At 40.9% G+C, this 18,966-nt stretch overlaps 1 protein-coding gene across 1 annotated transcript in view; it reads right to left on the reverse strand.

Moving 5' to 3' along the window:
- Positions 1-816: 816 nt before the first annotated feature.
- The window catches only part of RUNDC1 (RUN domain containing 1), a 50,096-nt gene continuing 31,946 nt past the window's right edge, over positions 817-18,966 (reverse strand). Inside the window, exon 5 of the mRNA XM_089654881.1 lies at positions 817-9,955. Within this exon, the coding sequence (XP_089511007.1) occupies positions 9,090-9,955 (866 nt within the window). The 3' untranslated portion in view covers positions 817-9,089. The remainder of the gene's footprint in view (positions 9,956-18,966) is intronic.

The following is an 18,966-nucleotide window of genomic DNA, read 5'->3' on the forward strand; positions in this document are numbered from 1 at the left end:
GCAGAGGATGGGTGATGCAACAGGACAATGACCCAAAGCATACAAGTAATTCAACAAAACAATGGCTGCAACAGCACAGAATAGGCCTTCTGGAGTGGCCCAGTCAGAGTCCTGACCTCAACCCGATTGAAATGCTGTGGCATGACCTTAAGAGAGTGATTCACACCAGACATCCCAAGAATATTGCTACACTGAAACAGTTTTGTGAAGAGAAGTGGTCCAAAATTACTCCAGATCGTTGTGCAGGTCTGATCTGCAAGTACAGGAAATGTTTGGTTGAGGTTATTGCTGCCAAAGGAGGGTCAACCAGTTATTAAGTCCAAAGGTTCACATACTTTTTCCTCCCTGCACTGTGAATGTTTACATGTTATGTGCAATTAAACCATGGCAACATCTAATGCTTGTGTAGTATTATGTTCAGCAGACTGTGTTCTTCTATTGTTGTGACTTAGATGACGTTCAGAGCACATTTTATGCCCAATTCATGCAAAACTCCACGTAATCCCAAGGGGTTCACATACTTTTTCTTGCCACTGTACATGGGCCAGACAGGAAGTGGTTAACAGGGAAAATATAATGGTTTATTTTAGTAACTAATGTGGTTATAAACTTGATTTTACGTTAATGCATTCTCTGTAGAGCTGTGTGTTCCTACAGGCATGCACAGTCCGGCTCAGGTACGCACCCGCATGTGCGCCCCCTTAGCACACAGCCTGTTATTGGGGCACACGCAGGAGATAAAAAGCAAATAGCGCTGATCTGGGGACTGCAGAACAAGAAGGGGCCACTTTGTGCAACACCATTACACAGACCAGGTAAATATAACATCTTTTTTAATTTAAAAAAAAAATTAGGTTTACAATCACTTTAGGTTTACACTCTTGTACATTTTGGCCAATGCTATTGAGCTCTGTGAACAGGATGCTTTCAACAAAAGGAGCTAAGGAGACATTAGATATTGATTCTGATCACAAGCAATAAAAATGGTGTTTATAGCCAAAACAAGGAGGCACTGTGATATGAAAATTGTGAGAATAGGTGATATATTGTATAAATGAGAACCTGAGAATGTACAGAGAAATTTACACTAAAATAAGCTTCGTATGACATAGACCCATATACCATACCCCACACAAAAAACAAAATAAATGTAATGGACCATGTATATCCCTGTTTAATTTTCACATAAAACTGAAAATAAAGGCAACGTCTATCATCACTTTTTTTTCTAAGGTCCATTACATGAACAAGCAATCATCTGAACAAACAGAAACTCATACGAGTGATTATTGCTAGCAGCTAAAGCCACTGGCAATGATTGCATGATAATTCCAACAGGCTGGCTGTACCCAAGTCATACAATTGAATTAGATACAATCAGCCCGCCCTGCACATAGATGGTCCCTTCTGAACCGGCTGCGGCTGAGATTCAAACCTTCTATGGCCGGCTTAACAGATGGGATTAAAACTAGGCAGTGGAAATTTGAGGGCTTCCAGAAGGAATGACTATCATCCTACAGTTATGATAGCACTAGCCTGTCTAAAAGAATTGCAGCAAAGTTGATGGTCCTCGTCCTTATACACGGATCATTTGAAGGGGTAAAACAACAGGTGGGGAAGATACTGTTGGAACGAGTAAAGGACAACTGCTGTTTTTTCAAAGAGCACTCAATTTTTAACAATGTTATATTTATTAGTCTCTAATGCTGTACTGAAGATGCCTTGGCAAACTTTCCATATGACAAGAAAAGCAGCAAAGGTGTGTGTGTAGGGGCAACTGAAATGTTCTCGGCCTACCCATGAAGCATTTGTCTTAGCCCAGTTTTATTTTTGCTACTCATAGTACATATCTTTGCAAGGTTCCATACCAAATTTCTCACAAATAGCTTTTTCTTTGTTTCAGTTATTGAAGACAGAAGCGCAGGTCATCATTGTCTGAAAGATGGAGAAAGTGAGCAAACGTGCTGTTATCCAATAACTGCTGAAAAAGGGAATGAGCGGACAGGACATCCACAAGGATATGATGGAAACATTAGGGGGAGAATGCCCCTTCCTATTCCACCGTTAAAAAGTGAGTGGCGGAATTCAAGAGGGGGAACCCCTCTGTTCAAGATGCCCCTCACAGTGGAAGGCCAGCAACTGCCTGTACGGAGGAAAACATCACAGCAGTCCAGGATCTTGTAATGGTAGACAGGCGTGTGACAGAACGTTTCATCACAGAGAAAGTGGGCATATCCCAGGAACGTGTTGGACACATTTTAAACAGTAGTGCAGGACATGCACAAGGTGTCAAGTCGGTGGGTCCTGAAAATGTGGACTGTTGAAAACAAATGCAACAGACACGTCACGTCTGCCTCAAACTTGACCCTCCTTGAGGCAGATCCTGTGAAATTTCTCAAATGTTTTGTGACCATGGACCAAGCATGGGTTCACCTCTTTCAGCCAGAGTCCAAGGTGCAATCAAAACAGTGGAAACACCCCTCCTCCCCCACCCTTAAAAAGTTCAAGTCAGTCCCATCAGCTGGCAAGTTTATGGTCTTTTTTGAGATGCGGGGGGGGTGTCATCTTGGCTGACTACCTCAAAAAGGGTGAAACTGTGAACGGTGCATATTATGCTGCTCAACTGAAGCATTTGCGGGAAGCCATCAAAGTGAAAGTCCTCGGAATGTTGAAGAAGCGTGTCCTTTTCCACCAAGACAACGCACAAGTCCACCATTGCAATGTCAGTCATCGAGTCCTGTGGCTTCGAACTGCTTCCACACCATCCCTACTCGACAGATTTGGCTCCCTTGGACTTTCATCTGTTCCCTAAGCTCAAGCAACATCTAGCTGGAACCCACTTTCCATCAGGTGACAATGTCATGGCTGCGGTGGAGTTTTTTGACATGCAGGAAGAAATGTTCTACAAGGAAGGAATAATGGGCCTGCAGCACCAGTGGCAAAAGTGTGTGGCTCTGAAAGGGGACTATGTTAAAAAATAGCCATGAACGATTGAGCTCCCAACAAGCTTTCATTGGTAGGCTGAGAACTTTTCAGCCGCCCCTCGTATATTTAAAAACTGGGCCTCACAGACAGATTTGCAAGATACATACCCAAGTGTGCGCCTACCCAAGCTACTGTAAACAGTTGATAAAAGGTGTTCCATCAATAACATTTTTCCATCTCATACTGATATTAAAACATTTATATTTATTTGGTTTTCAACTCACTTTTACATTAACTTTGGTCTAGTGCTGATCTGAAAAAAGAATGGCTCAAGGTGTCTATTGCTCCTTCATCCATAGTATAGGTACCCAATACAGGAAGCGTGTTACTGACCAGATCACCAAGTGAAAATAAAGGGAAGAAGCCTAAAAAAGACACTAAGACAGCCACAGCATTTAAGGATTGGTCAACTGCAATATATTACATTTTTTGTTTTGGGTTTAATGCCGCTTTAAGAATAGAGAGTGAAAAATCTGGTGCAGCTCTGTAAAGAAAAATCAGCTTTCAGGGTTTAGGTTTGGTTCACACTACTGCGACCTGAAAGTTTGCCAGGCGACTTCCTGGTGATTTGTTCGCAACTTGAGTCGGACTTTGACGCGACTTGATGTGTAACTTTCATGCCATGTGACTTTGCCTGGGTAATCTTCCAGTATGGTTGGATCCAAATCACATCAATATAGATGAGGATCTGACTTGGAGGCGCCTTCTATTAAAGTCTATGTGCACAAGTCGGATAGAAGACGCCTTTAAGTAGTATTGGAATCTTTTCTAAAGTCGGAGTGACTTCGATTGTGATAAATAAGACATTTGTCATTGACTAACATGGGATTTCAGATGTTATGCGACTTGGGATCTCACAATTCGGATCCCAAGTCCCGGCAGTGTGAGCAGAACCTTATTGTCAAAGCTTAATTTGACAAGCTGACAATAGAAGTTTCACATGTGCGGACCGTTTGTCCATTTTTCACTCATCCGTTGGATGAAATAAAACGGACATAAATGCATCACTATGGAAAAAACTTCTGTAAACAGATGATCATCTGTTTACATCTGCATCTGTCAACATCTGTTTTTTTGGAACTCAACAAAGCCCTATTCTTATTCTATTAAAAAAATGGAACGGATGAAAAAGGGATGTAATGGGACAAATGGTCCATTTTTGCATTGGTAGCGGATCTAAAAAACTGATGTAAAGACTGATGTAAACTGATGAAAAACAGATATAAACTTTTTCTTTGAAAAAACGAGACTGAACTAATGAAATGAAGGGTCCGTACATGTGAAAGTGGCTTTTTTTTCCCCCACTTTGAGTCACATAAAGGGACATTTATCAATCCTGTTGCAAGGTAGAGCTCCCATGCCTTCCCTAGGTCTTCTGAAATGTGGAAAGCTGTGAAAGTCAGCTGCAGCAGCAATTTTGCTTAGTATTTCAGTCTTTCATGATTATTAAAGTCCAACTATGGATGCAACTACTTGCATGATTTTTATCTTTAAAGTGTTACTAAACCAGGGACCCTGCATTCACTATATCCGGTCTCCCACAGTACACAGAACATGGAAATGCAATTATTTTAGTAAATATAAACTGCTAAATACCTTTTCTCACCAGCAGTTAGAGCAGTCTTGTGACTTCTATCAGTGTCCAGCTGAGCACTGGTTAAAGCTTGTAGTAGTTTTCATTCTGCCCTAGGATGCAGAACCCTTGACCCCTGTCTGTACAGTGCTGATTTGCCCTATGCTGATCACCCTCCCAAAAGAAAAAAAAAAACTCTCTAGCAATACATACTAAACTGAGCATGTGCTGCGTGACTCCTAGAGCTCTGTACTATCAGATGGATTGGGGACAGTAGAAGGGGAGGATCAGAGAAGACAGGATCAAACAGCACAACTTTTTACACAATGCAGATCATTAACCCCTTAGGTTCCACAGTAAATATATGCTTTATTGCATATACAGACTGATTTTACTTTTGTGGGTTTAGTAACACTGTAATTAACACATTATTAGTCTCCTGTTTTCACTTTTTTTTTTTTCTTTAGAAGCTCTCCAAACTCCTCTGGGATCTCCTGTAATATGCTCCCCACTGCCTCTATGAACAAGTTTCAGTGTTCGGTCTCTGCATCCTTTACTCTGCTGTGCCATTTATAAAGCACAACATAAATGTGACCACTATGCTGTGCTTTATGAAGGTGGAGGCACAGCACTAAAACTGGTGTCAGACACTGTTCGGATGCATTGTGATACCAAAAGTGTGATTTCTCACTGTAAATAACATGAGCTCTCAAAGGAGCTAAGAGAGCTCCTAAAGTAGTAAAACATGAGGATGTCAATATGCAAATTTACAAAAAAAAAAAAAAGTTGGGCTTTAATTCATGCATCCCAGCAAAGGTACATACCTGCTTTAAATAATCACAGGGAGCGTACATAAGGTTACGTAGAGGAAAAAGATTACATTCCTTTATGTATAGAACAAGTATTGGGTGACATATTTCAAGTGCTGTCTTATCTTACCCAAAAGTACACCAATGCTGGGATACAATATGAACTGCATCGTCAAATGCATATAGCAATGCTCCACAGCAATACTTTTCTGATTACTTCAGAAACCAATTAACCACTTCAATACCGGGCACTCTTACCCCCTTCCTGCCCAGGCCAATTTTCAGGTTTCAGCGCTCTCACACTTTGAATAACAATTGCGTGGTCATGCAACACTTTACCGAAACTAACATTTTATCATTTTGTTCACATTACTAGAGCTTTCTTTTGGTGGTATCACCACTGGGGTTTTAATTTTTTGCTAAATTAACAAAAAAAACCAAACTGAAAATTTAGGAAAAAAAATAAACACGTTTTTCTTTGTTTCTGTTATAAGTTTGTATATACATAATTGTTCTTCATAAATTTAGGCCAAGATGTATTCTGCTACATTTCTTTGGTGAAATTAACCCAAATTAGGATGTATTTTTTAGTTTGTAGGAAAGTTATAGAGTTCACAAACTATGGTATAGATCTGAAAATTGATCAATCCTGAAGTACTGACGGCCAATCTAAATTTCTTGAGGTCCAAGAATGTCAGAACAGTACAGATATCCCCCAAATTACCCCTTTCTGCAAAGTAGACAGTCCGACGTATTTCAAAAGAGGCATGGCGAGTTTTTTGAAGTTGTAATTTTTTTGTCATAATTTTTCGGAAATTAAGAAATTAAAAAAAAAATGTTCACAATTTTTTTTACATACTGTCACCAGTGCAGTACAGCGCCATCATATAACTGGTGTGGCAGTGATCAGGGACACTGACTGGTGACAGTACGAGAAAAAAAAGCATATTTTTTTCAATTTTTATATTTTTATTATTTTTTATTACATTTTTCCTCTTTAAGATTTATTTTTCATATTGTACTATGAGCAAAGTAGTATAATGTTACCATAGTAACATTGTACTACTTTGGGAAAGTGAGCAGTATTTTTTTTTTTTTACACAATTTGATTGCTTATAGCAAATAATTTCTTTGCTATAAGCAAGCATTTGACTGAATGAAAACGATTAATTCAGTTTTTTTTTTAGTGTGTGATTAGCTGTGATTGGCCACAGCTAATCACATCACACAGATGGGCTGTGATTGGCCCAGCCTGTGCATGTGATCGCTGTGACCATTCACAGCTAGACACAGTTGTATACAATGGATGGTATGAAAGGAAGCCATCCATTGTATACAACTGTCATGTAACCTGCTGTGATTGGTCACAGCAGGTCACATGGTACTGACAAAGGGGCCAGTACACAGATCTGTCATGTCATCGGCCGTGTCCGAGGTACATGGCCAGTGACAGATCTCTCCACAGTGCGGCCCTGCGGGCACGCACAAAGCGTGATCCAGGAAGGACATCATATGACGCGCTCCCAGAAGGATGAAGTGTTCCCCCAGCATTTGACCATAGGCCGGGCGGCAAGTGGTTGAAGAGACATATTGGTGGTATGGGTTGCTGGGAGCAAGTGCTGTAATCCAGGCTTTCCTGCATGTTACCTAAACTTGATAGAAATATTGAGTCTGGCTCTTCTCTGGCCACATTACATGTACTTTCTTCTGGTGAACAGCAATAGTGCTGCCACCAGGATGCAGAACTAATTACTGTTGCAGATAGATCAGTAAAAAAATAAAAAAAATGTGATTCTCCTCCTTTAACCACTTGCCCTTCAGAAGGTTTTACCCCCTTCATGACCAAAGCATTTTTGCTACTCAGTACTGTGCTACTTTAACTGGCAATTGCTCTGTCATGCAATACTGTACCCTAATTACATTTCTATAATTTTTTCACACAAATAGAGCTTTCTTTTGGTAGTATTTGATCACCACTGGGTTCTTTTATTTTCTGCGATATAAACGAAAAAAAAAAAAACTGAAAATGTTGAAAAAAAATATTTTCTACTTTCTATTAAAAAAAACAAATTTCTTCATAAATTTAGACCAAAATGTATTCTGCTACATGTCTTTGGTAGGCAGAAAAAACCAAATAAGTGTATATTAATTGGTTTGTGTGAAGTAGAAAGTAGACAGTCCAAGGTATTAGTAAGAGACTTGGCGAGTTTTTTGAAGTTGTAATTTTAAATAAAAAATTTTCACAATTTTTTACTTTTACATACTGTCAGCAGTGCAGTACAGTACAGCATCATCATATGACTGGTGTGTTGGTGATCAGGAACACTGACTGGTGACAGTATGTAAAACAAAATATAAAATAAAAAAAATAAATACATGTTGTTAAACATTTGAAAACATTTTTTATTTTTTTACATCCGGTCATCAGAGTAGCTCAGTACCACCATAGTGACACAGTACTACCCTGGGGGGGGGGGGGGGGGGGGGTTCAGGGATTTTTTTTGTTTACACTGTTATTGCTTATACAGTGATGGTCACTGTATAAGCAATAGCTTTAGCTGTCACAAATGGATTTTCCATTCATGAACAGCTTGTGATCTGTGACTGGCTACAGCTAATGGTACAGGTAGCCAAGTACCATGTGACTGCTGTGAGCCAATCACAGATTACAACAGTAAGCAAGCTGTTAATTAATGGAAAGCCATTCATGACAGGTTGTTTACATTGTTATCATGTGATCGCTATGACCAATCATAGTGATCATGATACCCGGTTACAGTAACTGGTCGCAGGAGAGGCGCGCTGGGCGCTCCTAACCTTGAGCAGGCTGATTCACGTATATATGTGACTGTGCCTTCGGCTGCCTCCCTGTCTCAGTAAATATACTGTGACAGGGACACAAAGTCTCTAAGTGGTTACAGACTTTGTCACAACTTAGAAAATGCAGGGAAAGAAATTTTTAATGTTTATTTGCAGTGTTCTTCCTTACCATTCATTTATTTTTATTCACCTGCAACGTGCCTTTGAATGTGTTAGAAAATATGACTACTCCAGGACAGTCATTTACCTGCAAAGACCCTTCCCTCTCCTGAGAATGTCTAACTACTCTCTGTGCTGGCCAACTTTTTCCACCACTCCCTTCACCTCCCTACATAATATTTTATGTAGCGGTCGACTTCACAGTGAAGATGGCGGCACTCAGTGGCACGCTCAGGTTTTTTTGGGGGGCTTTTACACAAAAGTAACATGAATAAAATATGTTAAATGCACACATAATCCTTTTCTGTTGAAATGAAAATGGTAACAGGGTCTCTTTAATACGTTAGAATGACCTTCTTAGCATTTTATCAGTAACTCCAGATGACTGGTTCCTGTGATTTCTTTCGTTGTAATGCATATTCACAATAAAAACAGTGATTATAGTCTCAATAAAGTGCCTTACAAACTTTTAGCAGTTTTTTCCTACGATTCGCTAGCATATGCCTTTCCTTCCAGGCCATTCAAGGAGGCCTGGCAAATGTGCTTGATGCTTTGTAAAAGGTATCGTCCCAATTGCATTGAGTGAAGCAGAACTGGACATCCATCTACCCTCAATTGACAAATTTTAAGGATGAATAGCTAATTTTTGTGCACATATACACTGCTTTAAATAAACAAAGCCATAGATAAGTCCATTCATCTACAGATGTTAAACATTTTTACAATATGTTCATTAGGTCCCATCAAAAAGCATCCTTGATGTTTTTCAATTGTCGCACAGCAAGATCCACTGGTAGGTTGAACTTCAGGTTGCTGAGTCGGCTGAGGATGTTTAAAGCGCTTTCAAAACCAGTGCTTGCCATGTAACTCCAAGGCTGGTAGTGAGACTGTATCAACACCCCAGATTTGCAGAGCAAGTTCAGCCAAGAGACAAGACGTTGTTCATTCAATGCCATGCAGAGAAGAGCCTTAAATTCAGAGTCTGCACCCCGCTTGAAAGGATCGTGTTCTGTTAAAACTGTGTGAATGGCAGAGAGGAGGCTCTGTTTGGGGGTAACCTTAGTACTCCCTGAAACGGGGAGGGAAAAGGACTGTGAGAGCTTACGGGCAGGAGAGTCAACAAATGCTTTTCCATTTTTCTCATTGTAGTATTTGACAAAAAGTTCCCAGGGGTGCATAGTGGGTGGAGAGGTAGAGAAGACAGGTATGAGACAGGCAATGGGTGCAAGAACCAAACTCATTCCTTGAGATGTAGCATAAAGACCATGTGACAGTAGATCTCTGATTGCAAGTGCCAGCTCTTTCCTCACGACTACTGTTAGCTCATCTTTGCCTCCCAGTGCAATTTCCTGCATGTTGGCATAGCTGATAACATGCTCCTGAGGCTGCTGTCGCACTGCCAACTGCTTCACTTTTTCTACAGAAGCCTCCAGCTTCTTTAACAATGGAGTGAAGTCCCTGTTGTGTTCATCCTGCTTCCAGAGGTTTTGTGGCACATGTCCTGTACCACAACCAAGCTGGCTGACTGCAAAGATCTGTAGGACAGCCAGGGCACGACGTAACAGATGTAGTCCCGTTTCTCTCATTTGCTTTGCCTGCTCTGGACTCACTGTTGGAAAAGAAGCAGTACATGTTTTTATTCAGAAATGTGAATTTAATTGACATTAACAGATAATGGGCGAGCTTACTGACAAACTGCAGCATTATCGTAAAAACAGTCCTTGAAAAAAAAAAAAAAAATTATATATATATATATATATATATATATATATATATATATATATATATATATATATATATATATATATACACACACACACAAACACACATACTCTGTATGTATGCATATATATAGATTTTTTATTTTCCTAAAGTGTATGTCTAGGTAAAAAAAAAATGGAGATTTTTACATTGTGTAAATTCTTTTTCTTGAAGTCCATTAAAGTGGTTGTAAACCTTTACATATACCCAGTGAAGCCACTAGCCTCAAGTGATACACAGAGTTGAATAAAATCCTCCTATGTACATTGTACCTGTTTATGCGCAGCTCTTTCTTCTCTACAGCATTCTGTATGAGAATTTATACAGCTTTTCTGAGCTTTCAGAAAGCAGGGGGCAGGATTCTGAAGTTACACGCTGCAGAGTTCAGTGAGAGGGGATTGGAGCACACAGCACACAGAAACAGAGCTGAGCTGTCAATCACAGGCTGTGTGCCTGAGCTCCCTCCTCGGTCACCTTTTTATCTCTTGGTGTCAGGAAAACTGGTCAGAAGTGACTCATGCAGATACCAGAAGAATGAGGCAGCATACAACTATAATAGAATATGCTTTGTTCATATTTCATGTCATAGGTTTACAACCACTTTAAGGGAAGCAGGAGTTTAGCCATTCTTAAACAGTCAGGTTATACTGTTACTTACAGAAGGTTGAGACATTGGCCAACAAAAACCATCGAGCCAGCCCTCGTGTAAACCTGCCTATAGCGATCATGCTTTAGTTTTGTGAGCAAGTAGTACAAGAAGCCAATAACACAGATGGGGAGGATATGCGTCCCTCAAATGATGAAAAAATCTTATTTTCATATTCATTTGTTCAGGGGTACAGGAATGTTGGAATTCTTAGGCCTCATGTACACTGGACATTATAAAATGCCAGTAGCATTAGCTGTATAATGCCATGTTAAAAACATGAGTTTTGTTGTGTTTTTTGTAGCGTTTTTTTTTTTTTTTTTTTAAGTAAAACTATACACCCACCAAAGCTTGAGGCTCAAGAACATTTATAAACACCAGATAACGGCGTTTTTCAGTGCTAGAGAGTAAATAGAGTAAAGTGCAACAGCGCTAGGTGTCTAATAATTGATACGAGAAATAAATGAATAAATAAATAAATTAGACAAGCAGCTAGCATAGAAAGTAAACCTCGAGAACTTCGGATAGTGAATTGACCATAAAAATAAGCAGCGCTCATATGTTAGATAATATGATCGCATAAATAGAACAAAGATTCATGATTAAAATAAAGCATTAAAATATTAAACTAGTGACTTCTGTGGTGCATCCAAGGTTGAGAAACCAGTAGAAAGTTCGTGACTCTTGTGGTAAATAACTGAGAATAGTTTGCACTAACCAGATGTCTCAGCACATGGAGTATGGAGTAATTAAGACCTACTCCTGGTACTCTGAAAGGGAAGCCACTGGAGAGGATGATGTCATCTTATCTCTCGCCACTAGATGTCATGTTCCCAGGACAGCAGGGCAGAGATCCCAGAGGTGTACATCAGCCAATGGAGGGATTAATCCAGCACATCAGACAGCAACCCACAGAAAGCCAGGAAGAATCGAGCACCTTCAAAAAGCCCGTGCTCCCTCCATAATAAGAGAGCCACAGGCCAGAAGCTTTGATAGTGTAGTAGGTATTTATTTGTGTAGTAATTTCAAATAGTATAAAACACACTTACAAAATTCAAATTGCAGGAACCAGGGGGCAGCTATATAATAAGTCCAGACAGTTGGGGGGCACCTCCCTGACGTGTTTCGTGTGACACACACGTTTTCAAAGGGGATTTTTACAGCTGAAAATCTGAAAATGCCCCTGCCAAAAAATGCTGACAAAAGTCTATGTGCATGGACACATAGGATAACATGCTGGGGAGTTACTGGCTGTAGAATAAAAACACCTGGCACCCAAAACAGCAGCTGTAAAAAATGCCCAGTGTGCATGAGGCCTGAAAGTCAAGATGTTGACAAGCATTCCAAGTGAGGGGTCAGCAACAGCCACTGAGAGATGCAAAACCAGCTTGGTGCCTTGCCCAAATTCCAGACTCGCTAACACAGAGAGCGACTGAAAGGGACTGAGTGGCCACAGAGAAGGGTAATGATGCTAAATGGTTCCTCAATAATACTATAAACCCCACTAACAGGTAAATGGGAAAAAGTCTGTTACACATAAGGAAAGGATCAAGGGGTCAAAGGTCCAAAAGGAGTGGACTTTCTTAACAAGGACTTTAGCCAAAGAGCTCCACTTAAAATGGATCCAAGATTACCAGTGCTAGATAGTTGACAAATCATATCTAAATAAGGTTTGCAGATGAAAGGATCCTCGGCATTGCACGAACTGTGAGAATTTGGAAAACTCTTTTTATGAAAGATCTCCTGAGCATTTCACAATGGGGGATGCAAGAAAACAAACAACAGGGTCAGTGTTATGAACAGGGTTTGTAACTGTGGGAGCACACAGAAGAGTCAGATCTCTCCTTGATAGGCAAGTGAGCTGCAGGGACTGATCCCTGTGGACCTTGTATGTAAGTTTCTCAGGAGAGGATTAGGGACGTCAAGCACTGCAAAAGGGTGCAAACACCTGTGAGTGAAAAGGACTCCACTGGAAGAATGTGAAATTGAGTGGGAAACATCCCTGAGGATAGGCTCCTACTAAATTAGGAAACAGAAATATAAAAGTAAAGTAGGAAACAGAGGTCCCAGAGTGTGGGGAACTCAAACAAACTTGGGAAGGTGCACATAGGGGTGCAGTAATTCCAGAAGAGTAAGGAACGGCAGCTGAAGAAGGTGCTTGACTGAAAGGTCTAATGTGGAGGCAAAAGAAGGGAATTTTGAGCATCCAAATTGTGGGGAAATACATTACCAAGGGACTCAGCATGATGGCAAACATGGCCCAACTTAAAGAAGTGAAAGCACCTTCATGCAGAAAGCTGAGCAGACTAAGCTGGCTCCGAGACCTGTGGCTTGAGTTGGATGTAGGCTCTGTCCATTGAGGAATTACTACTGCAGTAGCAGATGAAGACTGGGGGTTACTATGCCTTGTCAACGGATTTTGTGCACTGAGACAGGAACACACTTCAAATCACCAGTGATCTCACTAAAGACACCCAGAAGGGGGAGGAGCCTTAAGTACCAGTTGGGGACCACAGAAGAGGAGGATCGGGGCTGCTCTGTACAAAACCACTGCACAGAGCAGGTAAGTATAACATGTTTGTTAATATTATTTATTTATTTTTTTTTAAAAGGGCAAATGGAAAAGTTATTTGATCTTATTCTAGGTGTCCCAGGTGCATAGCCAAATGCCCTACAAATTTAACAGATGGGGGGTATCCCTCATGTAAGACACAAAGTGTCTGCAAGAAGGTATCACAGCTGAAGTGTGGGGCTACAGATATCTGCTGCATATGCTCTAGGACACAAGAGCTAGCTCTGCTGATGAAAGGGATTTTATCCAAAGTGACATGGTTTCATAAATCAGTCACCACCAACAAAGTCACTCCAGTTAATTCAAACTGAAACCTAAGTATAGATTGAGAGAACACCATCAACTCATTTGCTTCTCTGCTTGTTAGGGTAGATCACTGGAGCATCTACAGAATGCAGAAACCACAAAAAAAAAAATCCTTTTCAAAAGGGAAAAACCACCACATTGTTAGGAGGAGCCCAGGACCCTATAGGTAGTTTCCAGCCCTTGCAGAGGAATTTTTTAAATACTAGGTGTAGTAGGCAGCTGTAAAAGCTCCCAAAGACCCTAGGTCTAAAACAGGAGGCTGAATCTAAATGTAGGGCAGTATGTGCAGCATCAACAAGGTTGAAACAACTTCTTGTAAATTCTATGGAGTTTGCTCAAAAACAACCTTTACAAGAGCAGACTATATAGAATCTGAAACAGGGATAATAAAAGGGTCCTAGTACCCAGGCACTATTAAATATGGAGGCCTAGAATGGTTACAGTGAGGCTTTAGGCAGAATTCTACATAAGGACATAAGGGTCCTTGTTGACACAGGAAGAGATGTCTTGTCCTCACCTGATGAAGCTGAAGAAGACTCCAATGAGGACAATCCTATAATAATAGGGGGTCTCAGGATCTAGGCTACACCCACTGGTTCCTTTAAAGAATATGGAGAAATCGCACTTAGAAGTAGTAGGGAAGTAGGGGATGAGGTCACCCATTGCTGAGAGAATGTCCTCTGTGCATCTTTGAAAAAGAGGGATTTTGACGTACACGTATAGTTCCATATTCTGAAGTACAGTACAGGACACAGGCAAAGTATTCATAGACCCTGTGCTCATACCTTCAAGTGATTGGACACTGGCAAAACTTTCAAGGACTAGTTCCCAGTGTGTCTCTCCTATAAGCCTGCTTCACTACTCAGTTGTGCACAAGCAATGCAGAGTAATCAAGGAATGGTAGGGAGCGTGGCCTGTGCCCTGTATTGTACTCTAAGATATGGAATTTACAGGAAAGTCAGAATTCCTAAATCAAAATCATACAGGACACAGGAACAGTATTCATAGATCCTAGGAAGTCCCTAAGCAAAGAATAAGAAGGATGGGCAACAACTGTGCAAACAGGCCCAACAACAAGGGTCAACAGACCCAACTTCAGAGTGCTAATGCAAGAAAAGGGGCAGAAAGCTGCATCCGTAGAAAAATGGACATCCAGCTTGTAGAATTTTTAAACGTAAGAACAGAGGACCTGATGGTGGCGTTAGAAAGCTGGTTACAGAGGCCCGAAGCTGGAAAGCCCAGCAAACTGAAAACCAATTTGGTGGAATGGGCATGCAAAAGTGCTGAAAGATATTTCAGAGTGCGATTTTAAGTTCCAGTGATCAGATTTTTTATTTATCGAGCAATGGTGGACTTGGAAGCAGAGTGTCCCTCACGACATCCAGAGGACAGGACAAAACAGGGAGTCTGTATTTCTTATCGAGAGGTTGCTTTATGGTAGGCTCTAGTAGTCCTGACTATGTCCAAGCAATGAAGAGAGGTTTCCTTTTGATGCTTTGGAGCAGATCATAAGGTTGGTAAGATTATGTCCTCATTAAGGTGTGAGATTGACACCACCACAGGAAGAACGAATGATCTTGGGTGAGAAACTGATACCACTTTAGGAAGAACAAATAGTCTTGGGCATAAGACTACCTTGTCATTGTGAAGGATAAGGAACAGTTTATTACAGGAGAGAACTGCCAGCTCAGAGGTACGCCTGAGAGATGTAATAGGAACCAAAAAAGCCACTTTGCAGAAGAGGTCATCTGGAAGAATACCCCCGATGGGTTCAAAAGGTGGTTTCTGCAGGCCAAAGAGAATCAAGTTGAGATCCAAAGAAAGCGCAGGGTCCTGCAAGGGGAGCTTGATGCAATTTTACTAAAGGTTTTTAAAAGCGAGCACAAAGCCAGAGGTCTTTGAAAAAGAATGGACATGGCCAAAACCTGACCTTTTAGAGTAGTTAATGCAAAATTCTGGAAAGGACCGGATTGTAGGTAGGCCAGAATGTAAGGTACCGAATAATCTCTGCAGTTAAATTGCCTATGTTCACACCAGGCAGAGAAAGATTTCCATTTATGACAGTAGTTTTTTTTTTTGGAAGTGACTTTTCTTGCTTTCAGCAAGGTAGGAATAACAGACTCAGAGACACCTCTATCTACTACAGGGTTACTAGTAAAATAAGTCTGCATATGCAGTAAAGCATGCTTGTTATGATCACTGTGGAACCTAAGGGGTTAATCCTCTGCATTGTGTAAAAAGGCTGTTTGATCTTGACTTCTCTGATCCTCCCCTTCTTCCAATGCCCCCTTCTTATCTCCTGATAAAACATATCGTGTGGAGACACTCTGCACATACTCAGTTTGGGGTGTATTGCTAGAGAGGTTTTGGTTTTTCTTGGGAGAGTGCATTTGATCCACGCAGGGCCAATTAGCACTGCTCAGACAGAGGTCAGGGGTTCTGCATCCTCCTATAGCAAAAAGAAAACTCCTCCTACAAGCCTTAACCAGTACACTGATAGAACTCATAAGACTGCTCTAACTGCTGATGAGAAAAGGTATTAAGCAGTTTATATTTACTAAAATAATTGCATTTCCATGTAGTGTGTACTGTGGGAGAGAAGATAGAGTTAATGCAGGGTCCTGGGTTTAGTAACACTTTAAGACCTGGACTTCAACAGCCATGCCATTAAAACTAAAGACTGAGAAGCAGAATGGAATAGTGGGCCCAGAGAAAACAGATTTGGCCTTTGGGGAGAGGCCAACAGTCATCTGCTAGACGTCCGAGTATGTCTGCGTACCAGGTTCTTCTGGGCCAGTTTGGTGTAATGAAAATCACAGTCTTCTTCTCTTGTTCTCTCTTTTTGAGCAGCCTTGAAGAAGGCTACCACGAGGCCTAAAACCCGCATGAGGAATCTGACTGTGGCTCTGAAAGAATTTTCTATTCTGGAAAGAAAACCTTTGCTTGGGTTGTGTCCAGGACCAGACTTAAGTATTCCAGGCGAAGAGAAGGCTGGACAGCAAATTTCTGGAAATTGATCACCCAACTAGAGGCCTGGAGCATCTGAATTGTTCTGTGGGCATTTGTAGACAGCTTGTAAGAGAAGAGTCCTTCAGGAGAAAGTCATCTAGATCACCTGTGAAATGGACACCCTGAGACCTGATAATGGCAAAAAGAGATAAATACTCTGGAAACAGAGGATAGGCTGAAGGGCAACGTGACCAAATGGAAAGGGATTTTTGCCACTGCAAAACACAGAAAGCGCTGATGGGGTAGATCAATGGGAATATGCAGAGTGGCATCTTGGATGTGTACAGATGCTAGGTATTCTCCTTGTCTCAGGGGGTGATGGCGACCCTATGGTTTCCATGCACAATTTCAGAATTTGAAGATATGTTTTGAGGGATTTTTTTTAATACTATTCTTTATTTTAAAGACTTTCAGCAGGAAAAAAAGTAAGGAGTGACAAACATGTCAAAATTGAGGGCCCATAGGTAGCATTAATATGGAGACATATTTGTAGGTTACAGAAGAAGCAGTTACATATGCAAGCAATATGCACGATAAACCATAAAGACCTCATTAAGAAACAAATCCTTTATTGCGAAACTAATGACTGAAAAAGCCCACTGCTTACCATTTTGTTGTTGAGGGATTTTGAAGCGGAACTAAACTCTCTCAATCAACATTAACTATTTTTAATCCTTATGCTGCTAGTATTATTAGATACCTAGGAAGGTATATTAGATTTACTTGTTTCAAATCTTTTTTTTTATTCAGTTGCTTCCTTTCTGGCCAAGGCCAAAAGGATGTCATACATCCCAGGAGTCTTCATGGGCATTTTTTTCCTTTCTCCTGGAGGATGGGAGAAGAGAGTTTTCTTAGCTAAGCACACCATCCTGCCTGCATGCATGAGCTAAGGGCAGATAGATTCCAGGTAGGAAATGCTGTATGAATCATTTGCCCTTACTTAAGATGACCAGGGCTAGAAATTCTAGAGGGTGTTTTTCAAAGTGATTTCTCAAAATAAAGTGTGGAGACACGGATGAATGATTGATTGTGCTTTGAATAGAAAAAATGAATTAACCAGCACTTTCACTTTATGGTGCTCAAATACCATCAAGTTTAAGTTCAGAATAGGAAGAATACCACCCTGCTCAGCTTTGGTATCATGAGCAGGTTTAAACAGAATCCTTCAAATCTGTTATGTGGAGGTACTGGCACAACAATTCTGGGGAAAAGAGATGGTTCAAAGCATTCTGAAGATCTGACTGTCTTTGGGCAGTGTATGGTTGATTTGAGAGAAGAAATTGGTGAGGGGGTAGAGTTTTGAACTCTATTTTGTACCATTTAGAAATAACATATTGAACACTCAGGTCTGGAATATCTGTGATCCAAAGAGAGGCAAACTGTAACAGACATTTCCCATTCCTAGGAATGAGGGTGTCCCTTAATTGGGATGACTTGCTGGGCTTACTGAACCAAGTCTTGCATCGAAAGGAAGGACTGAACTTAGGTTTTGAAGCTGAAGCCTGGGTACAGGGGATAGGTACTCTGCATTTTTAGAAGGTAGAAGCTCCTGAAGAGGAAGATGTGATGGTTAAACACACACACACTGCCTTAAAAGGGAATATGTGTGAGGCACTTTTTGCAGACGGCATCAGCTGTTCAGTCACAAGATTTTGTACATTTGAATGGAGATTAGAGCCATTCTGGAAATTTGTCTCCTCAAATATTCTAGTGCATCCACACAAAAGAGTATAGCAGAAGGCAAGCATGGTCATAGAATACAGGAACCTCTTGGTTGTTCATTGCCCTAATTTAGTTGGCTGTAGTTTGACATACGGATATTGCAGCCAGAGCTTGTTGTAAGGCTGGGCCTGCCAGAGTAAAAGAGTGAACTCTTTACCAGTGGATAAAGTTTGAAGGACCTATAACCTCTTCTGGAGTGATCCAATCATTATAGATTGCTCATTGTTCATGAATAGGGAATGTCATAGTGATTATAAAGGCTTCCATTTTTTTCAAATAACAAACATGCTTACGCTTACCTGCTCTGTGAAATGGTATTGCACAGAGCTGCCCCGATCCACCTCTTCTCAGGTCCACCGCCAGCACTCTAGGCTCCTCCTCTTCTTGGTGTGCCATCATAGCAAGCCGCTTCCTATGGGGGATCACTCCCAAGTCAGGCTGTGTGTGTCTATTTACACATATAGCATGGCTCGTCCCCACCTACCGCTCCCTCCTCACAGCATTTGATTGACAGGAGCAGGAGTCAATGATTTCTGCTGCTGGCTTTGTGCCTGTGTGAAGTGCTGGATCGATACAGGATTCAGGTTAGTATACACCAAGGAGA

Source organism: Staurois parvus, unplaced genomic scaffold (genome assembly GCF_062004578.1).
Source record: "Staurois parvus isolate SC_StPar_1 unplaced genomic scaffold, SC_StPar_1.0 ptg000813l, whole genome shotgun sequence".
Taxonomy (NCBI): domain Eukaryota; kingdom Metazoa; phylum Chordata; class Amphibia; order Anura; family Ranidae; genus Staurois; species Staurois parvus.